The 21,761-nt window shown below is 44.4% G+C and overlaps 1 protein-coding gene across 1 annotated transcript in view; it reads left to right on the top strand.

Moving 5' to 3' along the window:
• FLT1 (fms related receptor tyrosine kinase 1) overlaps positions 1-21,761 on the top strand; it is a 194,464-nt gene that overhangs the window by 155,155 nt on the left and 17,548 nt on the right. Inside the window, exons 17-24 of the mRNA XM_031001276.3 lie at positions 370-502; positions 5,533-5,637; positions 10,039-10,152; positions 12,247-12,335; positions 16,834-16,990; positions 17,421-17,518; positions 18,195-18,317; positions 20,244-20,355. Of these exons, the coding sequence (XP_030857136.1) occupies positions 370-502; positions 5,533-5,637; positions 10,039-10,152; positions 12,247-12,335; positions 16,834-16,990; positions 17,421-17,518; positions 18,195-18,317; positions 20,244-20,355 (931 nt within the window). The remainder of the gene's footprint in view (positions 1-369; positions 503-5,532; positions 5,638-10,038; positions 10,153-12,246; positions 12,336-16,833; positions 16,991-17,420; positions 17,519-18,194; positions 18,318-20,243; positions 20,356-21,761) is intronic.

Raw genomic sequence — 21,761 nt, 5'->3', positions numbered from 1 at the left:
AGTTATTTTTAGTCATTGTTTGGAATGACTTTATAAAAATGCTTTGCATTTTTTAGCAAGACCATCATATAATTGTTTAAGATCAAGTACAACACATAAGGTCACTGGAGAATTTGAGTGCATGTTATCCAAGATAGGATGGTAGAGCTCACATTACAGAAATGTAGTGTGGGAATAGTAAGAAGTTGTTTAATAGAAATTGCACACCTAAGTGTGATGAGTGTATGTGAATGTGGAGAAGTACTTTCTGTACCTGGCCACACAGTTTCAACCAAATGATCCCAAATAAAACAGTGGATGTTAACTGAATATCCAGGATTTGTAAAGTTGTTTTCTTCTTGATGACTTTGAGATCTCTTTATTTCTCAGTCTTCTTCTGAAATAAAGACTGACTACCTATCAATTATAATGGACCCAGATGAAGTTCCCTTGGATGAGCAGTGTGAGCGGCTCCCTTATGATGCCAGCAAGTGGGAGTTTGCCCGGGAGAGACTTAAACTGGGTAAGATATTTGTTCAACAGATTCATAAACCTATACTGAGCACATATTACATGAAAAACACTGTGCTTTGAGAGATGCGAAAGTAAACTAGACCTGGGATTCTACGCTCCAGCTGCTCACAAACTAGCAAGGGAGATGGACACAAAAGTAAATAATTCCAATGCAATGCTCAGATAACAGTACAAGGTGACAGGCAGCACCTGTTTGTTCTTGCAACAGTTATTAGGCACCTTCTCTGAGCAGCAGACACTGGTCTAAGCCCTGGAGACACAAAGGTGCTTGCATCTCTTCCCTCAAAGGGCTCGGTCTGGAGATAGGTGCAAAAGTGGTAAGTGAAGGGGGGCGGAGAGAGAGGCATTACAAGTACACGCACGCTTACATAATGAAACTGTTAAGGGAATAGAAATATGTGATCCAGAACATAATTGAGGGTGGCAAGGAACAGTGAAATCAAACATTCGGTGAAAGAGTTGGTGCTCTTCAAGGCCATGGATCAAAAAAACCCTCTGCACAAATCCACAAATTACATACTTTGATTTTGCTGGGAATGTCCAGACCAAGTAGAAAGCCCTAGGGGAGTCATTTAAGTTTCACTTTTGAAAAGCAAAGACTGTTGTTTTCCAGGTAGCGCAGATGCTATAAACAGCAGGCAAATGTGCTTTCCCGCAGCCTACCTTCCAGTTCCTCCAGCTCAGACGTCACAAAGCCCATTAATCTCCAGCCTCTGGTGCTACAAAACAATTGGAACCTCAATTACTCCTACCCAAAATGTTTGGATTGTGGCTTTTGAAAGTTTTCCACTCACTCCTATGTATGCCAGAGTCATTAGTAGTTGGAACTAAAAAAACAGATTGTGGATCCAGTGTTCTTGGAGCTTGTCCCTCTCGGTGTGGAGAGCCTTTTGTTCCAAATTCAACAGTATCGGCCCTCTCCTTACATGCAAATGATACTGGGGTGAGGGATGTAGGGGGCAGAGAGAGGAAAATGGCTTTTGTTTTTCTCTTGGGCCTTGAAATGATTCTGCTTACACCGAGGAAGGACTGGCCTCAGGAGCATGTTCTATTTGGCTTGGGGAGGAAACTTGGAAATCAGTTAAAAGCTGGAGAGACAGGAGAAAGCCAGCAATGGCTGTGGACAGGAGGAAAAAATCAACTACATTTAGAGTAGTTAAGGGCAGGTGGCACGCTGGAAGAGTTCCTTCTGCAAGTCTAAATTATATGGCAGCTAGCCCAACCCCTCAGTGACCTTGGCAGGAAATATGGGATAATTTTCCCACAATCACGAGCCATTCTCAGCTCACATTGCTTTCCAGAGTTATTAGTCATAATCAAACATGCTTCTTCCAGTATAGGACACATGAGCTTTCTGTCCCATTGCTTCATTCCTTCCTAGTATCATTGTGATCCACACCACATCACAGATTGCTAATCCTTCTACCAGAATTCCCCTGGGCCTCTGTGGGTTTAAATAATCCCATTTCAGGAGAGTCTCCTTGTTGAAGATCATTCTTATCACTCTTTTCCTTTCCAGAGTTGCCACATGCTAGAATTTGGCTGATGTCCATTTGAGTGTCTCTGATGGGTGAGAGAAAGTGTGTCAAGTCTGCTAACTTTGTCTTTCAATACAGAGTGTGGCTGCAAGGCCCCGAGGTACACTCCTCTGATTGATTAACGTGGGAGCAAGGAGGCCCAAGACTTGTTTATTTCTTAAGCCAAATAAATGACAAAGTAATTTGAAGTAATGTCTAGCAACTGAAAATAACCCAGATTATGTCCAGATAGAGAGAAAAGGCTGCTTTAACTGGCAGTTATACTGGGGTTGTAAATGTAGAGAAATACACAAGGTTATATCTGGTTTCAGCTGTATCTACTTGTTGGTTACTAGCAGCAGCCCTAGTGAGTGGGATTGGAATTTATAGTACCTGATAGATGGATGCAGTTGGAGGTTGGGTCAAAGGTGTTGCTACCATTAAAATTCCTGAAATCCAAGAACAAAAAGAATCTTAAAAAAAAAAAATGATTCCTCACTAACCCATGGGAGGGAATTCAGCTTCTATAAATTTATCACAGAAGTTAGGAGATAATTCAGCTCCTATATATTTATTATAGAAGTTAGAATAGGCTGGGTGTGGTGGCTCATGCTTGTAATCTCAGCGCTTTGGGAGGCTGAGGTGGGTGGGTCACCTGAGGTCAGGAGTTCGAGACCAGCCTGGCCAACATGGTGAAACCCTGTCTCTACTAAAAATACAAAAATGAGCCAGCTGTGGTGGTGCGTGCCTGTAGTCCCAGCTACTCAGGAGGCTGAGCCAGGAGAATCATTTGAACCCAGGAGGTGGAGGTTGCCGTGAGCCAAGATCATGCCACGGCACTCTGGCCTGGGCAACAGAGTGAGACTCCGTCTCCAAAAAAAAAAAAAAAAGTTAGAATAGTGTTCAACACTGCATCTTTCTATTGAAAAATAATCAAAAGTCAGAATTACCTAATACAGCAAACAACACAGGGAGTCGGGAGTTTGGCAAGTGAATGGTGCCTGGGCTGGTGCTGCCTCTTGTAAGACCAGCCCTGAATGCCAGAGACAGCCCAACCCATGCTGCCATGCACTCTCCCCAGAGTGTCCAGGGCCCCTGGCCAGTCCAGGACATTCTTGGAGGAGATTCCAATATCCTTGCATTGTATGGCAATGACCTAGCACACTTCCGAGCTAGTTAGTGGCATTCCAGGAAACACTGAGGAGAATTTTAAGGGAAAACAAAGATCAGGTGAGGTCAAGTCTGATGCAACTGGGCTCCCCTGAAACTGGAACCATGGGTCTGCAGAAGGATTCCAACACATCAGATGATTAAGGAGCCCATAACAGCTTCATGCTGTTTTATGAGGCAGCAGTCGGCTTCCAAGAGAATAAATGAAAAGGCTGAGGGAAGCCAAATGAGAGCCAGTTTATTCTCACTGATAAGAAGCAAAGTCCCAAACACTTGTTAAAACAAAGTGTGTTGTGATGGCTAAGACGGGATGTGGGGGCTGAAACTATGGAAAGTGCAAAGGATGCCACCTGCCCCAAACATGCAAGGGTCTTAGGTGTGTAAGGAGAAAAGATCTGGATATTTCTCAGGCTCAGGACACTTTTATTTTTAGATGGTGGAAGGCATTGTGGAAGAAAAACATTGATACTTTATCCCAAATAAAGCAAGGAATAAACCTCCAACCAAAATGCACCAGTTTTTACTAGTATAGAGAAGGCATCTGCCAGCGCTGTTCCCACACCAGATTTTCAGATGTAGCACTTTCAGGATGCACTGGCGGCTGTTTTATTTCAAATCGAGGGTCCGCATCCTGGTCTATTTCTTCAACAATTTTATGCGAAGAAGGAAGCAGAGGCTGTAGCTCTGCCCGTGTTGCATGCCCTGGGAGGAATGTCATTTAGTAATCACGACAGGAGCATGTTTCACAAAAAGAGAAACGTGTCATCTCTCCAGTGTTCTCTCTGAATGCACAGCGTGTCCCTGCAGACAGCCACACAGAGGCCCTAATGATGACGCTGGTATAAGTGAAATTTGCATACATCCTAACTGGACACCTGGGGTGGTGGGTAGTAGAAGACATTAAGCAGAGCAAGGTAAAGACATTTTTGTCACTGAGTAGTTGGGCATAAAAGTAGAAAGGTTCTAATATGATGAGGAAGAAGCAAAGCTTCATTACAAACTACAAGAAAATTTTTAAAAAATGTCCTTTGGGGAAAGGGAGTGGAGTATGAGGAAGGAAGGGAGGAAAGAAGGTCCATTAACTGAAGGCACATTATCAGACGGGTCTGAGAAAGAGCACTTGGTTGGGAAAGGAGGGGTTGTGTTAAATTAACACTCTAACTGCCAGGATTTATAATAGTTTTAACCAACCAGTGGTATTCTGTCATTTCCCCTTCTCCCAAGAAAAGCCAAAAAAAGACTGACTTACTTCACTTACTCTTCTTTGGGTATATCATGCTGGAGGTGCACCATTTCTCTGGGTTCTATTGAGCTGTTTCCTGATGTGCAAAAGGAGGTTCCCTGATATAAAAGGCAGCTTAGGTACTCCAGGGAGTGCCCTCCCCAAAGGGCATCAATCTCAGGGTCTCCATCCCATGGGCCCCTCTAGTTACCTATGACTAGGAGACTTGCTTTGGGCAACCCACACATTCCTGAACACCACTCTCCATTCTGCAGCAATATTCAGTAATAACAGATAGCACCAGGCACCAAGTTAGGTTCTGGGAAGATTCAGACATGGTCCTTGCCCCCCAGAGTAAAGGGGTGCAAGGACTCCCTGGCTCATTCTAGGATAGGGAAAGAAACATATTAACAGTTATTATAGCATAGCATTATGGGGACCATGAAAGGAACCTTGCTTGGTTATTGCATTTAGCAACTACCTCTCTGGGGCTGAAACAAATCACTACCAGTGGTTGACCAGGCTCCTGTGCTGAACCACGAGGATTTGTAATCTTCATCTAAGACACATTAGAAAGACTGGGAATATTTTGCCTGGTAGGAAAGTCGGATAAATGACTTAGTGATTATTTTAAAGTTATGAGCATTATTATAATCCACAGTAGTAACCACCATTTTCTATTTCTCCCTTTTTGCTGAAAACAGATGAGAGGAAAATGACTGTAAATGGAAAAAGAAAAAGAGCTTAGGTTCCACACAGGGAAGTCTTCTTGGTCATAATGTTATTAAACAATGGAAGAAACTACACGGGACTTGGTCCCATCTCTCCTACGGGAGGACGCTGTGGAAAGGAAACTGGACATCTACCTTCACTGAATGCCTTCTAGGGACTTACTCTATCTTTGAAGGATGTGGGGCCTCAGGAACAGAGTTAAGAGTTGAAAGGAAGAGACTCCAGAAATAAGTCCCTTACTTTGTCTCTTTTAGGGTCAGTTCATTGGAGATTCCATGCCTCACATGCACACATAGGAAAAGGCATTTCCTTCCTGAAAAAGACTTAAACTCACCCTATTGCCTTGGCAAACAAACCAGTGTCTTCTCTTCATTACAGGCAAATCACTTGGAAGAGGGGCTTTTGGAAAAGTGGTTCAAGCATCAGCATTTGGCATTAAGAAATCACCTACGTGCCGGACTGTGGCTGTGAAAATGCTGAAAGGTATGTATGCTATAGTTTGGCTTTCAACTGACCCATCACCATTTTGCATTTCCTAAATGTTGGTACAAGTTAGATACAGCCTGGGAACAGACACAAGCTTTTCTGCTCTGGACACATAATTTTCTTCTACTGCTAGAGGCCTCTTTGCTCACGAGTTTTAGATTAGGCCAGCACGAGCTCAGAAGAAACCTTGTAAATGGAACAATCCAGCACTGTCCACAGGAAAATGATCTCTGTCACCTCAAAGGTCTTTCTCATCTCACATCACAGACTGTAGACAACAAGGGACTTAAGCCCATTGTAACTGCAGGTTCAGATTTTGGCATGATCTACTGTGATGTTGTAATGGAAACTTAGCAGCACATCCTAAATCCCAATGGCTTTGCTTGGGCTTGACCTGACTATAAAGTAAAACTATAAAGCTAGAACAATTGAGTTGATCAGAACTCTAAACTATTTTATACTAACTACCTCAGCCATAAAACATTTCCTCTTTAGCAGTTTAAAAACCTGAATTATCTTTCTAGTGTTGAAAGATACTACTACTCTGTGAAGCACTGGGAGGTAGAACCAAATCACACAGTGACTTATGCCCAACACCAAAGACAGATTGAAAATGAAAATCAGTGAAAGCTGTGTAAACCACATGTCTCAAAGACTCACAGGTCCTTTACAGTGTAGAAAATACTTCATTTCCTCATCTGTAATGGAATTTTATGATGCTTCAACTCAACAGAACTGAAAACTCAAAAAGCAGCTTTTAACTTTCCAAAGTCTCCAGGATACTGCTGGGAAATTTTGAAGCCCAGCAAGCTGTGAGTCCAACTACACGGGTACCTAGTACAGGCTCCAGGAGAAAGGGCTGTTTGCTTAGGGAGACGTCAAAGTTCTTAGTCTTCTAGCAATAACTCCATTATTTCAAAAGCCCCATGTAAATATATTTTCAACTTCAAAAGGCTGTACTCCTCAAGAAAAAACTAATAAAACTCTACAAAGAACCTGCCAGTTCTACTCTGAAAGTAGTCTGGGAAGGAGTTTGGTATCCACAAGTCAGAACTTTTGTTTGGGGTAGACTTCCCAGACGAAGGCAGGTATTTCTGTCAAAATAGAGGCATGCTAGCACCCTCCCCGCAAGAACCCCAGATTCTGAAGAGAAGAGGCATCAACATGTCTTCTATGTAAGAAAGCACCAGACTAGATACTTTCACATATTAGGCTGAACCACACAAAACAGCCATTTTTCTTATTTCCTCTCAACAGCTTTGTGAGGTAGACATTATTATCCTCAGTTTGCAGATGAGGAAACATGGCCAAGAAAGGTTAAATAGCCTTTGCAAGGCCACACAGCTGCTCAGTGTAAGTAAGGGTTTGTGTGCGAAAGTCTTCCAGCTTTGAATGCAGTGCTCTTTCCTCCACACCAATGTGCCACAAAAGAGGGGCTGCAGAGACCTGGCCTCCTGGAATTGGCGCACTGCTCCAAAACCCTGAAGATGATCCTGGCCTAGTTTATGGAGGCAATCCAGTATCCAACCTAGAGATAGGTGGAAACTAAATCTGGAAGCAACTGTTTCCTCAGCTAGTCCCGTTTCTCTGCTTGCTGCCACACATTGTCCTCTAGGAGAGGCAGCTCTGATATCCACACTAGTCTGTTGTGGGTCCAAGATAACACCTGTGGCCCTGCCTATAAATACAGCAAGCTGAACCAGCACTTGGTTTTTTTCCTCCAAAGAGGAAAGGGTTATAGGGAGATGAATGAGTTTGAAAGAAGATTCTGACTTGAGATTTTTTTTTTTTTCTAAGAGACAGGGTTTTACTCTGTCACCCAGGCTGGAGTGCAGTAGCATGATCATAGTTCACTGCAGCCTTTGCCTCTCAGGCTCAAGCAGTCCTCCCACCTCAGCCTCTCAAATAGCTGGGACTAGAGGCTCACACCATCACACCTAGCTAATTCGAAAAATTTTTTTTTGTAGAGACAGTATCGCCATCTTGCCCAGGCTGGTCTCAAACTCCTGGGCTCAAGCAATCCTCCTGTCTCAGCCTCCCAAAGTGCTGGGATTACAGGCATGAGCCACTGCACCCAGCTGAGATTTTTTTAAAAGGCTCAGAGGATCTCTTCTATGTAATACAGATTGCATGTGTAGTGTCTTCATAAACGCCTTTTTTTTTTTTAGCCATCAGCATTGATTGTAAAAGACTGCCAAATCACCCACTCTATAAAATTCCTTAAAAAAATTTCATTCAGCTTTCTTGCTTAAATTAATTGGCCATCTGATTCTGGGAGATAGAAAAAAGGCATGGCCCGGCGCGATGGCTCATGCCTGTAATCCAGCACTTTGGGAGGCCGAGGCCGGCAGATCATGAGGTCAGGCATTCGAGACCGGCCTGGCCAATATGGCAAAATCCCATCTCTAATAAAAAATACAAAAATTAGCCGGGCATGGTGGCGGGCATCTGTAGTCCCAGCTACTTGAGAGGCTGAGGCAGGAGAATCACTTGAACCCAGAAGGTGGAGGTTGCAGTAAGCCAAGATCACGCCACTGCACTCCAGCCTGGGTGACAGAGCGAGACTCCGTCTCTAAAAAAAAAAGCATAAAGTGAAACAAAGGCCATAAGTCAAAAGCTCTTTCAAAGTGTCCTTGAGCAAAAATATTAATCTTTTTGGGCCTTACACCCATGCCTGAAATGAGAAGAGTAATTGTGTTTATTTATTCCAAAATATTTGTTGAGCATCTACTGTGAGCCAGCCCTAACCCCATGCTCAGGATTTGGAGTTTGTCTGGTTATTATTAAAAATGACTTGTGCTTATGAAATACCATGTTGGTATCTACCACAATGTTAAATGCACATACCTCTAACCCACTTCCAGGACACTGTCCTACAGAAACACTTGCATGTGTGCCCAGAGATTACACACAGACTATCACAGTATTATTTGTAATAGCAAAAAGACTATAGACACTCTAAATGTCAGGGACACCATTAATCAATTAAAAAGAATGGGCTCACACTGGCCACCATTAACGTGGTTAACCTGCTGGGTGTGGTGGCTCACGCCTGTAATCCCAGCAGTTTGGGAGGCCAAGGCAGGTGGATCACCTCAAGTCAGGAGCATGGTGAAACCCTGTCTCTACTAAAAATACAAAAATTAGCCAATCATTGTGGCACACACCTGTAATCCCAGCTACTCGGGAGGCTGAGGCATGAGAATCGCTTGAACCCAGGAGGCGGAGGTTGCAGGGAGCCGAGATCGCACCAATGCACGCCAGCCTGGGCGACAGAGGGAGACTCTGTCTCAAAAAAAATAAAAATAAAAAATAAAAAGAAATAAAAAGAAGAGAAAAAGTCTCTGATTTATTAAAAGGGGGAAATCGATTTTTTAAATAGACTATATATGTGTCATATATATGATATATATATTATATATGATTTATATATGATATATATATGATATATATTATATATGATTTATATATGATATATATGATATATGATATATAATACACATATATTATATATGATATATATAGGACCTCTGATTGAATATTTATAAATGCATAGAAAAAGGTCTGAACACCAAACTGTTAACCGTGGCTGCTTCTAAGAAGGCAAGTGGGTTGGAGTGGCTTTTGCTTTTTATCTAGAACATTTTACTCCATATCTTTTTATTCCAACTCATATTGTTGAAATATTTTACAGCAAGATTATTTGATTTTTATATTTCTAAAAATAATTTAAAATTTTTAAATGCCTTGCAAATCAACTAATAAGAACAAACAGAACAAACTCAATTTAGGCTTTAGACTCTGTAATTCTTGGACTGATAATGCTTATCTCTGAGATTGAAGTTGAAGTCAGATGCTATGGATCCTCACAACCCAAGATAACCCTGTGAACTCCAGAGAGGACAGGGTTACAGGGAGAAAATAACACATTGCAAAGATGTTTACAAAAGTAGCCATTCTGCCCTGGCAGGCCCCTTGTGCTCCTTCTCTGTGACTCTCCAAAGGGAGAAGGTGAGAAGAGGGGACGTGGAGGTGTACTCCCTGCCTGGTGGGTTCTTGCTGCACCTGGTTCTGACAGAAGGGAAGCCTTTGGAAGGCACTTTCACGAGGTGCCCAGCTCTGAGTCAGCGCATTGCTGAAGAGAACTAGGTCCACCAAGAGGAAATGTCCAGTGACTAACCCCACTACTGTGCTGGGCCTTACTGTAATCAAAAGGATGTTGGCTCAGGAGGGTGGGAGTAATGAAAACAGTCTGGAGACTTGGCCTTTCTGCAGAATGTGGGGAAGTTAGTGAAGCAACCGGCTGAGCATTGACAAACAAGGAGGGCAAGAATGCCGCCTCCGGCGGAAGGAGCCCCATTGTCCTGTCGCCCTGACTCTTCCTTGCTTCTCACACAGAGGGGGCCACGGCCAGCGAGTACAAAGCTCTGATGACTGAGCTCAAAATCTTGACCCACATTGGCCACCATCTGAACGTGGTTAACCTGCTGGGAGCCTGCACCAAGCAAGGAGGTAATGGAGAAGGGGAGGGCCGGCTCCGTCTCCCCCTGCACAGGCTGGGAGAACAGTTCTCTGCCTTACAGCTCCTTCTCCCCCACACTGTGCTTCCTCGCCTCCAGGAAAACGGCCTCCCTAATAGCTCTAGAAGAAACAGCTTGTGCATCTACACAAGGGTGCTCCCATAAATCCCTTCCCTGTGCAGTTAATTTAAAGATTCTGAAGAGGACTCCCTTTTTGATCTCCTTCCACAGGCTCTAGGCCAAGCAGAGGGCACTTTTCTCTCAGGATGGGTTTGAAGGAGTGCGGCCAGAGCCAAGGTAAAAGGTAGAAGGTTGCATATTCCTTGAGGCTTCACCTAAAGGAATGAATGAATCACTACTGGTAGGGTCCCAGGAGGAGGTGATGTGGGGGCCCTTCCCTCCAGATCCACCATGCAGATAGACCTTACCCAAGGGGGTAGGGACAGAGCTGTGCTTTATGATTAAGAGCTCCAGCATGTTGTCGCAGACCTTTCTTTCCGTATGGCAGGGTTAGGGCAGAGTAGATGTGTGATCATTGTTTGAGCCAGCAAGGTGCAAAGAGCTGTGCAAGCCGATGTTTTCTCCAGCTCTCAACAGAGGTAGCAGAGATGAAGGGTAGCTGGGGAAGACAATCTGCCAGGGGCGGAGGTGGTTAGAGAGGAACTAAAGGCTGGGGAGGCCAGAAACAGTCGGAGGGACCTCGACACGGCCCCGCCTGCTTCTCCATCATCCCTGGATAACGTTTTATGAAGTTCTCTGTCTTGGCAACCTCATTCTGTTTGCCTCAACTTTGCATCTGTAAAACTGATCAGGGATAATGAGACAGCCTACCTTCTTGTGCGGCCGTCAGCTCCGTGCAGCCGGGCGCCAGCATGGAAGCCCCTCTGAGGAGGGTGGCTGGACCCCATGCGGGAGCCGAGCTCTGCGGCATCTGCCGCCGTAGAGGGGACATACAAAACTCTGGAAGCAACTTCCCGTTCTGGAACCTAGGGGGAAGATGAGATGCTGTTAGGATTTCTAGCGTGTTCCTCGTACTAAGAGAAAACCACTCCACCAGGACCAGCCCAACTTCTGCAAGACACAAAAAAGAACTCGTGGCTTCTGGGCTCCCGGCATGCCCTGGGCAGTGGCTGGTGAAGCAGCTCCGGGGTCACTCCTCTTTGACCCGGAAGTGGTCCTTGCTTTGTGGGTTGCATGCCCAGCCCAGGCATGCAGTGGAAACGCAGGGCAGGAGAGACGAGGCCTTCAGAGTACCACATGGACCCCACAGTGCAGCTGGACTTCCTTCCCAACCCTCTTGCTTCCTTCAGACCGGGGTCGGGTTGGCAAACCAAGGTCAGCCTGTGAGCTTAAAATGGTTTGACCTTTTTAAATAGTTGGGGGAAAAAATAAAAAATAAAAATAATATTTCATGATATGAAATTTATGAAATTCCAATCTCTGTGTTCATAGTTTTCTTGGAGCACAGTCATACTTGTTTGGTTGTTTCCAGGCTACAAAGGCAGAATTGAGTAGTAGCTCCTTGATCTGCAAAGCCTAAAATGCTTACTAGCTGGACCTTTACAAGAAGAGTTTGCCGATCCCTACTGTAGATCCTCTGGCAAGCCCCAAGGCAAATTGCGCAGACACTGCTGGGGAGAGACGGCCAGGTAGCTGTCTTTATCCTGGTAGGGAGGGAGGAGCTGCTTAATAGTTCCAGGACTGGTGTGACAGTAACCAGAAGCCGCTCTACTCGCAAGGGTCTGGTTAAGAGGCAGGGAGGCTGGCTTTTGCCTCTCCCCTCTTCAAACGTATTTCTGTCCTTCTTCCAATCTTTTCTCTCTAACGCTTCTGCACTGCCCCCCACCTCCTTTTTTTTTTTTTTTTTTTTTTTTTTTTTTGTATTTCAATTGTATTCTTTAAACCCCTTCTTAGATTAAACTGAAAAAGTCACCGTATTCATGGGCCTCTCATCCCTAAATCGCATCCCTTGGCCCCACTAATACAAAGGCTGGTTGGTTTGAGGTTTCTCAGGCAGGCTGAAGGCTGGCAAATGGCTGACTGGCTTGGTGTGGCTGAGCATGAGCATGTGCTGTTTTGGCTGCAGGGCCTCTGATGGTGATTGTTGAATACTGCAAATATGGAAATCTCTCCAACTACCTCAAGAGCAAACGTGACTTATTTTTTCTCAACAAGGTAAGGATTTCAAAAGTTGGAGGTTTTTAAAGATAGCAATGAGTTTTCATTTAGTCTGTAACAACAAGAGAAACCTGTATTGTGTTGTTAATGATTAAACTTAAAACTCAATCTCTGCTTCTTCTCCTTTTTTCATGTTTTTTCCCCTGATAATCTGTTACACTCTAGTGTGGATAGCACAGAGAATCATTTGATCCCTGTGTGCGTATGCAGCCATAATTGGAGAGTAAATCTACTAGCCGCTTATCTAAATATCTAACAATAACTTTCTCTCTTTTTCCCCCTATATATGTGTGCATGTGTACATACATGCAAACATACATACATAAGTCACTTATTTCTTTAAGGAAGATAATAGTTAATATAATTGTCTCCATTTATTAGGTTAGATTTTGACTAAGGCTAAATCAACTGAGTGACTTGACAATCAGCAGTAGACCAATGATGTGGCCAGGGCCAAAAATCATTATCTTTCTTTTCCACTGCCCTTTCCCCCACTTCCTGACACCCTCACTACCCATGTCATCCCTACATATACTCTGAACCAGCCTTATTAAATAAAAGCTGTGTAGTAAAAGGAACATGTGGACCCAAGACCTAAGGGCAAACAAGGTTTAAAAGAGATTATTGGGCCGGGCACGGTGGCTCACGCCTGTAATCCCAGAACTTTGGAGGCTGAGGCAGGTGGATCTTGTGAGGTCAGGAGTTCGAAACCAGCCTGGCCAGCATGGTGAAAACCCGTCTCTACTAAAAATACAAAAATTAGCCAGGCGTGGTGGCCCGCGCCTGTAATCCCAGCTACTAGGGAGGCTGAAGCAGGAGAATCGCTTGAGCCTGGGAGGCGGAGGTTGCAGTGAGCCGAGATCAAGCCACTACACTCCAGCCTGGGCAACAGAGTAAGACTCTGTCTCAAAAAAAAAAAAAAAAAAAAAAAAAAGAGAGAGATTATTGAATGGAGGAGAAATAATTTACTAAAACTTTGCCAGTGTGACATATGGCACCAATACTGTGTCCTTCTCTGAGCTGAAGAAGTCCAGGGGACAGTGATTCAACATTATTAACCAGTAATCAGCAACACTGGTGATGAACCCATGTAGTGTGGTGGTTAAACATTGAGACTCTGGAATCAGACTTCCTGGATTCAAATCCTGTCTCTACTTCTCGTGAAATCTGGGAATGCAAATTACTCAACCTGTCTGTTTCAGTTCCCTCGTTTATTAAATGAAGCTTATAATAGAATCCAGCTGATGGGATTGTTGAGAGAATAAAAATCTCTCAAACATTCAATAAATGTTAATCATCACTGTCACCACCACTGTCATCATCATCATCAACATCATTGACCTACTAAGATAGAAAAATTGGGTGAGTCCAACTTCGTACCACTGATCTACATGGTGGATAAAATGTCTGAAATCCAAGAATGATGCCCATCTTTATAATGTGGGCAAGAATCTTCACACACAAATAAGAACCACTGGACAGCTGGCCAATTTTCTCATCCCTCAAACTTTGATCTAATTAAAGACAGAGATGTTCTACCGGACCGGCAATATATGCAAGAACATCATTTTCCCCAGGTTTAAGTCAGGTCCTCTAATAATAAGAACCTTTTTTTTTTTTTTGAGACAGAGTTTCTCTCTCTGTCACTCAGGCTGGAGTGCAGTGGTGTGATCTCAGCTCACTGCAACCTCCGTTTCCTGGGTTCAAGTGATCCTCCTGCCTCTACCCTCCCAAGTAGCTGGGATTACAGGAGCCCGCCACAATGCCCAGCTAATTTTTGAATATTTTGATAGAGACGGAGTTTCACCATGTTGGCCAGGCTGGTCAAACTCCTGACCTCAGGTGATCCGCCTGCCTCGGCCTCGCAAAGTGCTGGGATTACAGGTGTGAGCCACTGTGCCCGGCCTAATAATTAGAATCTTGAAACTGAAAGGGATCTTTGTGATCAGTTGGTTCACACTCGCAGGCTGCAAATGCGTTCAGAGAAGTCAAGTGATTCGCTTAAGGACACACACCTACCATGAGGTGAAGTCAGAAGGTGAAAGAACTCAGCTGTCTTGACTCCTCCTCCACTGCCTTTTCTGTGCACCACACTAAATGAGGTGAAAAAAGCATAATAAAAAGTGGAAAGTGGTGCCTTGGGCTGAGGGCAGTACAAATTCCCCTTAGTACTGAAATTTTGGACTGGCTTCAGGAAGAGCTAAGCCAGCAGAATACCCTAGGGACCTGGGCAGGATGGAACGTTTGGGTTTGTGCGTCCTTTGTTTTGAAGAGTTTGCTTCCTTCTCTGGCTATATTTAATGATTTGCCTCCCTGTGCAACTTGGTGGAGCTTAGTGTTTTTGTGGAAAATCCATGACTGTCTTTCATATTTGGAAGATAAAGGTAAAGGAAAGGCAAAACCAAAAGGCTAAATTGAAAATGGAATACTTCATTTTCCAAATAAATTAACTGGGATCCTTAAATATGGTTTGTAATAAATTCACTATATTCTGCCAGAGTCCCAAGAGTTCAGTAAATTACCTTTATTTAACAAAAGTGGTACTGATAAGCAAAGCTGAATATACAATTGATTGGGAGTCAGGAAGGGAGTGAGGGAGCCTGAGTTTTGGTCCTTGGAGACGTGCCTAGGCTGTGACTTTTGGGTGCCATGGGGAAGAAGGCTGTCCAGGGAGAGTTTTCACATGCAGAGCCCTGAGTGAGCCTGTGGAGCATTTTTCTCCCCATGCTATTGCCAGCGCTTTCTCTGATGCCTTCTGTCCCACAAAGGATCTTGTGAAAAATAAAATTCCAGTCCCCAACTGAACAGAATCCAATATAACTGCATTGTGGAAACACAATAACAAATAGTGAAAGTCTTTACCTGCCCTTAGGTGGGTTACCTGCAATGGCAGTGGGTATTCACTCTGAGGCCTGCCTCCCTCTGCAACCCCGGAAGGTCTCTTTTCAGGGGCTGGGAACCTTGGTGCCCTTTTGGCTTTTAGACTAGGTTAGGGCTGTCCCTCCTGAAGCTTTCTCCCAGTGCTCTGCTTGCTCCCACTGTGCCCTCTAGTGGAGGGATCACTCTTGCTTTGTGACATTTCTAGAAAAGCCCAGGAAGGGGTACGCGGGTTAATCCTAGAACTGCCACACCATGCAAATGGATCAAGGGACGCCACTGAACTCCAGTCCCTCTCTGCTTCTGCCTCAGTATTGCTGTCTAGGAGAATCTAGGCTACAAACATGGTCTGGTTATAAAGCCACTGAAAGTGCTAGGTTTTAGAGTGTCATAGTTACTAGATGAATTACAAAAGGCAATAAAAATCTTTTCTGGTTTCCCATGAACACCCAGAACTGACAACTCCTTTCCTATGAATCATAAAATAATAGTATAATAGAGCTTTTCAGAAGAGGATAATTAAACTCAGAAAAGTAAGGTGACTTGCCCAAGATCGCATGATTAATGGAAGAGCCAAATGAACCAGGGCTTGGATGTGCAGTCCAGGGTGAAAGGCCATTGCTACCCTTGTTAGGATCAAACTGTATCTTTGTTTAAATGGAAGAGAAAAAAAGCAATGTCCATGTTCCCTCCTTCCCCAAAGAAACCTGAGAAATTGGTAACTATAGCCTTCTCTTATAACTCCTCCTAGGGATTACAGAGTGAAGCACCAAGCACACTGGGGATCCTTTCCTCTCAGTGATGTCATCCTTCACAAGATGGCATGTGGCATGGAAAAGTGGTTAAGGGCACAGATGTGGGCATCGACCAATCCTGGGTTCAAGCTTTGCTTTTTTTTTTTTTTTTTTTTTTTGAGATGGAGTTTTGCTCTCGTTGGCCAGGCTAGAGTGCAATGGCGTGATCTCGGCTCACTGCAACCTCCACCTCCTGGGTTCAAGCAATTCTCCTGCCTCAGCCTCCTGAGTAGCTGGGATTACAGGCATGCACCACCATGCCTGGCTAATTTTGTATTTTTAGTAGAGACGGGGTTTCTCCATATTGGTCAGGCTGATCTCAAACTCCCGACCTCACGTGATCCACCTGGCTCGGCCTCCCAAAGTGCTGGGATTACAGGCGTGAGCCACCGCGCCCGGCCAGCTTTGCTATTTATTAGCTGCATGTGAATTTGATTACTTTACTTCTCTGAACCTGTTTCTCCATGTATAAATAAGAACTACTTCGTAAAATTGTTGGAAACATTAAACAAGAAATGTACCTAAAGCTTTTAATATACCAGCTCACACAGAGTAAGCATTCAGTAAATACCCACCACTCTTAATTTTTTTTTTTTATCTGATCTAAGATGCTGTCTAGAAGCCCAGGCAAGAGCACAATAGACTCTGCAACTCCAGAGGTAGTCAGGCTCCTGGACACTGTAGGGCCCCTGTGCTAGTTCACGATCCATTTTGAGAAGTGAAACGCTCTCATTTCTCATCAGGCGATTGCCAGTTGAGGGACTGGTTTCCCACTGCTGTGCTGGAGCTCCTTTTTACCTGGGTCCTTTTCGGTCTCTTCAAAGGATGCAGCACTACACATGGAGCCTAAGAAAGAAAAAATGGAGCCAGGCCTGGAACAAGGCAAGAAACCAAGACTAGATAGCGTCACCAGCAGCGAAAGCTTTGCGAGCTCCGGCTTTCAGGAAGATAAAAGTCTGAGTGATGTTGAGGAAGAGGAGGGTAGGTATTAATTCCTTCCTGTCCTACGCGCTGAGATATTTTTACAACATACTATGCATCTCTGAAATTTTTTTCTTATTTATCACTCTAATAAACATCCGTGGGAGACTCGAATGGTAATGTCCTGAGGAGATAAGATTTGAATTAAGATTATTTACAGAGTTACTAATTTTGACAGGGAACTGTACCGTTTTCTCCCCTCAGGCATTTTCATCTTAATGGATCATCCCCCTGCCCCCATGCTTGGATAAAGTGGGCTGGAGGCCTGGAAAAATCTCTGGTGTTCATGTTGAAACTCAAATACTCTTAAAAATGAACTCTGATCTACTTGTTGGTTTGTTTTATGTTTTGCTAACATTGTTCCAATAAACTGGGATTTGGTGGGATAACAAGAGCCATTACAAACAGTTACGGTTCTAATGCTTTCCAGATTCTGACGGTTTCTACAAGGAGCCCATCACTATGGAAGATCTGATTTCTTACAGTTTTCAAGTGGCCAGAGGCATGGAGTTCCTGTCTTCCAGAAAGGTCAGTCTTGCTGTTTACTGTTTTTCTTCTCTGCCAGGGCTGGACACACACCTTTGCTATAAATTCATGTTTCCTAGTATTTGCTGATACCTATGTTCTTAAATGTAGAACAAACACCACTGCAAGTGCCTTAATTTGCCTTGATATGAGGAGTTCTGAGAATGAGGAGTCGTGGATACCAGTGGATAGAACTTAATTCTGGGCAAAACTCACAGGTTTCAGACTAGACAAACCTGGCTTCGGCTCTCCACAGTACTCTCTGGCATATTTTCAAATCTGGCCCAAATCTCAGAAGACATGACTTCATAGGAGAGCTACTATTAATATAGCCATATAGGGCCCTCCCACAAAACTGCAGCTGGAGAAAGATCTCATCTTGGCAGCTCAGGATAAAAGACTGTGGGGAAAGTTTGCCCACTGGTAAATCTTAGATAACCAGCTTCGCTGATCAAATAGTAGCCCAGTGGATTCAGAACATTTCTTGACTTTGAGGGCTTGGGGACCTGTATTTGTAGAGAGGCTCTTCATGTTTACGGTAACTCTGTGTGCACCAAGAGGTGCTCCCTTCACAGCATGTGAAATGGATTCCCAAATTAAGATAATGACACTGACAGGTGTAGGAAATTAGTTGGTTAGGTTAAGGAAATGCATTGATCATGCAACTGTTTTATTATAGTGCATTCATCGGGACCTGGCAGCGAGAAACATTCTTTTATCTGAGAACAACGTGGTGAAGATTTGTGATTTTGGCCTCGCCCGGGATATTTATAAGAACCCCGATTATGTGAGAAAAGGAGATGTAAGTCAGTTTGATGTTTATTTGACTCATGTGTGTCCTATCACTTTTAAACCACAGACTTCGTAAATATTTACACTTCCTCAGCTGTAGTCCCTGAAAACCACCATTGGCTTTCTGTGAAGACAAACAGTCCAGATGAGCGGCATCCCAGAGAGCCCTTATGTAAGACTCAGAAAGGCCACTGCCTCCTGCTTCTGCTCTTCCCTAATGCCTGGCCTCCCACCTGTCCTTTGGGCAGCGCTGCGTGAGACTTGCTAACCTGAGAAGTGTTTGGTGGGGCCTGGGTGAGACCTTAGCATTACCTTCCTTTGAATCCTGAGGGAATTCCTTGTACCACTGAAAAGAACAGCCTGGACTCTTTCCCTCAAATAAACCCAGATGATTGATTCAGCAGGTGTATCTGTCTCAGGAAAGGGCGGGGACGACCGTCAGCAGTAGCTGACTATGGAGGAGACTGTTTACCTCCCATGGCCTTCCATGCCTAGCATCTCCCCACTGGCTTGCACTGGCTTCTCTTCCCTGCTTGTTTTCAGACATAGTGTTATTTTTCACTTTTATGTATGACCTCCCATGTCCTCCCTTCTCCTTAACCCTCAGCCTATATACCCTGAGGGTTAAGCTTATGTCTGGGCGCCAATGAGTTACAGTAGTGGTTCCCAGCTTAATTGAACCTACATATCACCTAGAAGGCTTGTTACGCTACAGTGTGCTGGCCTAACAAGCCTTCCACCCCCCAGAGTTTCTGAGTCAGTAACTCTTGGGTGGAGCCTGAGAATTTGCATTTCTAACCAGTTTCTAGACCAGGGGTGTCCAATCTTTTGGCTTTCCTGGGCCACATTGGAAGAAGAAGAATTATCTTGGGCCACACATAAAATACACTAACACTAACAATAGCTGATGAGCTAAAAAAAAAAAAAATTGCAAACAAATCTCATAATGTTTTAAGAAAGTTTACGAATTTGTGTCGGGCTGCATTCAAAGCTGTCCTGGGCCACATGTGGCCCGTGGGCCAGGAATTGGACATGTTTCTTCTAGAAAGTGCTGACACAGCATGTCCCAGGACCATACTTTGAGAGCCACTGCACCACAATCTGTTGTATAGAAGGAAAACATATGACTTCACATTGATCCTTTGTAAAAATAAAAAAATAAAAATAAAGGAAAACAGACTTTCCTTGGGGCCCTGGTCTGGAGAGATGGCACCAACCTTCACGTTAGTCCTCCCCTCCTTTCTGTTCGTCTGTATCTGAGTCAGCCTCCCTGCCCCTCCCACTTCCTTTCTCCTTGTCTCTCCTTTATCCCATACCTCCCATCAATCCCCATCATCTAAAGTGGTGAGGCCTAACTCACTGGGATTCCTGCTATCTGAAAGAGAGGAAGATTTGTCTACATGCTTGAAAACTAACTGTATATTCTCTTTCAACACTGACTTCTTTCCTTCTTCTCTTCTTTCTGATGCTTTTGCACACTCTCCCTATTCAGTGACTTTGGAAATCTTGTCTTTTTGCATAGGAATGCTTTCAAAATCCTCCTTTGGAAAAATTTTTGGAAACCACCACCAGTTTTCAGGATATCTTCAAATTCAGATCACTCTTTTCCTTTTCCAAGCCCTGAGTGTCCCTGTGGAGTGCAGGCTTTCTTTGTGGGGGAGGATTTCTCACAGAGCTATGCAGATAAGGACATGCTGAACACATCAGAAGGGCTTACTGAACATATACTGCCTTCATCGGACTCAGTATAGCACTCTAGCTCCCTCTTTTAGTGTAACATTGCATACTATGGTGTTCTCTATGTTAGGAAACCAGAGCTGCTCTAGGAAATGATTTATAGGCCGTATGTTATCTGGGAGGTGACCCCATGGACACTTGGGTTGAATGTGCTTTGTTTTCATGCCCTTCTGCTCAAGGCCCCCTTGCCCTCTTCTAGACTCGACTTCCTCTGAAATGGATGGCTCCTGAATCTATCTTTGACAAAATCTACAGCACCAAGAGCGACGTGTGGTCTTACGGAGTATTGCTGTGGGAAATCTTCTCCTTAGGTAAATTTGGGAGAAGGAAGAAACCAAACAGCCCAGAAATAAATGTCTGCATCTTCTGCTGAATGTCCTTTGGTTAGACAGCCTTTAGATTAGAACCTACTGTAACAAAAAACTCTTAAAGTGTAATGGGTCCATGTAGACTCTCAGATGAGTAATGGCGTATGCATGTCTGCCCTCTACTGTAAAAGGGCTTTATATGATCATGAACAAGGTCAGAACAAGGTCATGTAAAAGGGCTTTATACGATCATGAACAAGGGTATAAAGTCTGAAGCCGGGTTTATCTTTTTCTGTACTTTGCCCAATTCTGTCCTTTTCCAATTCCTCAACACCCACACCTCTAACGCCCTTACCGCTTCCCTCCCCGCATCTCCCACCACCTCAGAATTTCTTCCTAGGAAAGGCCATAACAAGCTCAGCTGCCCCAGTGAGGAAGGTGTTGTTAGAAACAGGAGACCTTTCCAGTGCCTCTGATATGAACACATGATATGGCTCTGGACACTGGTTTATACAGGATAAGCAATAAAGAACACTGGTTGTATTTATTCTGCTTGCAATAACATCCACTATGGGTGGCTAGAAGTCCTGTTCAAAGCACACAGATGCGTGCAGAGCCCACATCTGCTTGCAGACACACAGTGATGATCTGAGGCCTCTAAAACTCAAGTTCTAGCCAAGATTCTTTTGGGCTTTGCCAAAAATTTGCCTTTCACAGCAAATAAAAGTCACCCAGTAACATCCCTGGTTTCCTGTAATGTGTGAAAATCATTCCCCTGCTTTCGATGACAGGCACCTGTTGCTTCCAGTCTTTGAAAGCAGCTTGGCGGCTGCAGTGGTCCTGCAATGACACGGTGCCAGCACTGCACGTCTCCCAGCTGCTTCCTACCAGCAGTAATCACTAGAAAATGCAGACAAACAAATGCTGAGGTAGATGAGGCTGCAGGGCTAGAACAAGAGTGCATTAGAAGGCCTTGCCACCCCCAGCCCTGGCAAGAATCCACCCAAAAGGAAAGGTTGCAGGGGAATCCTGGGCAGTAAAGCTGGCAGAAGGCAAAGCCTAGGCCTCTCTGGCGCCCTTAGGTCTGCAGACTCCTGGCCACAGGCAGCCCCCACCCCACTCCACTCCATTCAGCCCAGCCCTGGAGCCCAAAGCCCCCCTTCCCTCAGTCCTGTCACAACTCCTAGAGCCCTGGTACTATAGGAAGTTTGCAAGAAAGTGAATTAAAGTCATTCCCACTCAAGTGTGAATGATTCCTATGTAGCCTATCCCAAGTCTATTGGCTTTTTAAAAAGAAGCCCAAGCCAAGTGCGGTGATGGTGAGCACCTGGAGTCCCAGCTGCTCGGGAGGCTGAGGTGGGAGGATTGCTTGAGCCCAGGAGTTCGAGGCTGCAGTGAGCTAAGATCAT

Source organism: Gorilla gorilla, chromosome 14 (genome assembly GCF_029281585.2).
Source record: "Gorilla gorilla gorilla isolate KB3781 chromosome 14, NHGRI_mGorGor1-v2.1_pri, whole genome shotgun sequence".
Taxonomy (NCBI): domain Eukaryota; kingdom Metazoa; phylum Chordata; class Mammalia; order Primates; family Hominidae; genus Gorilla; species Gorilla gorilla.
This window is presented reverse-complemented; position numbering and strand designations above follow the sequence as displayed.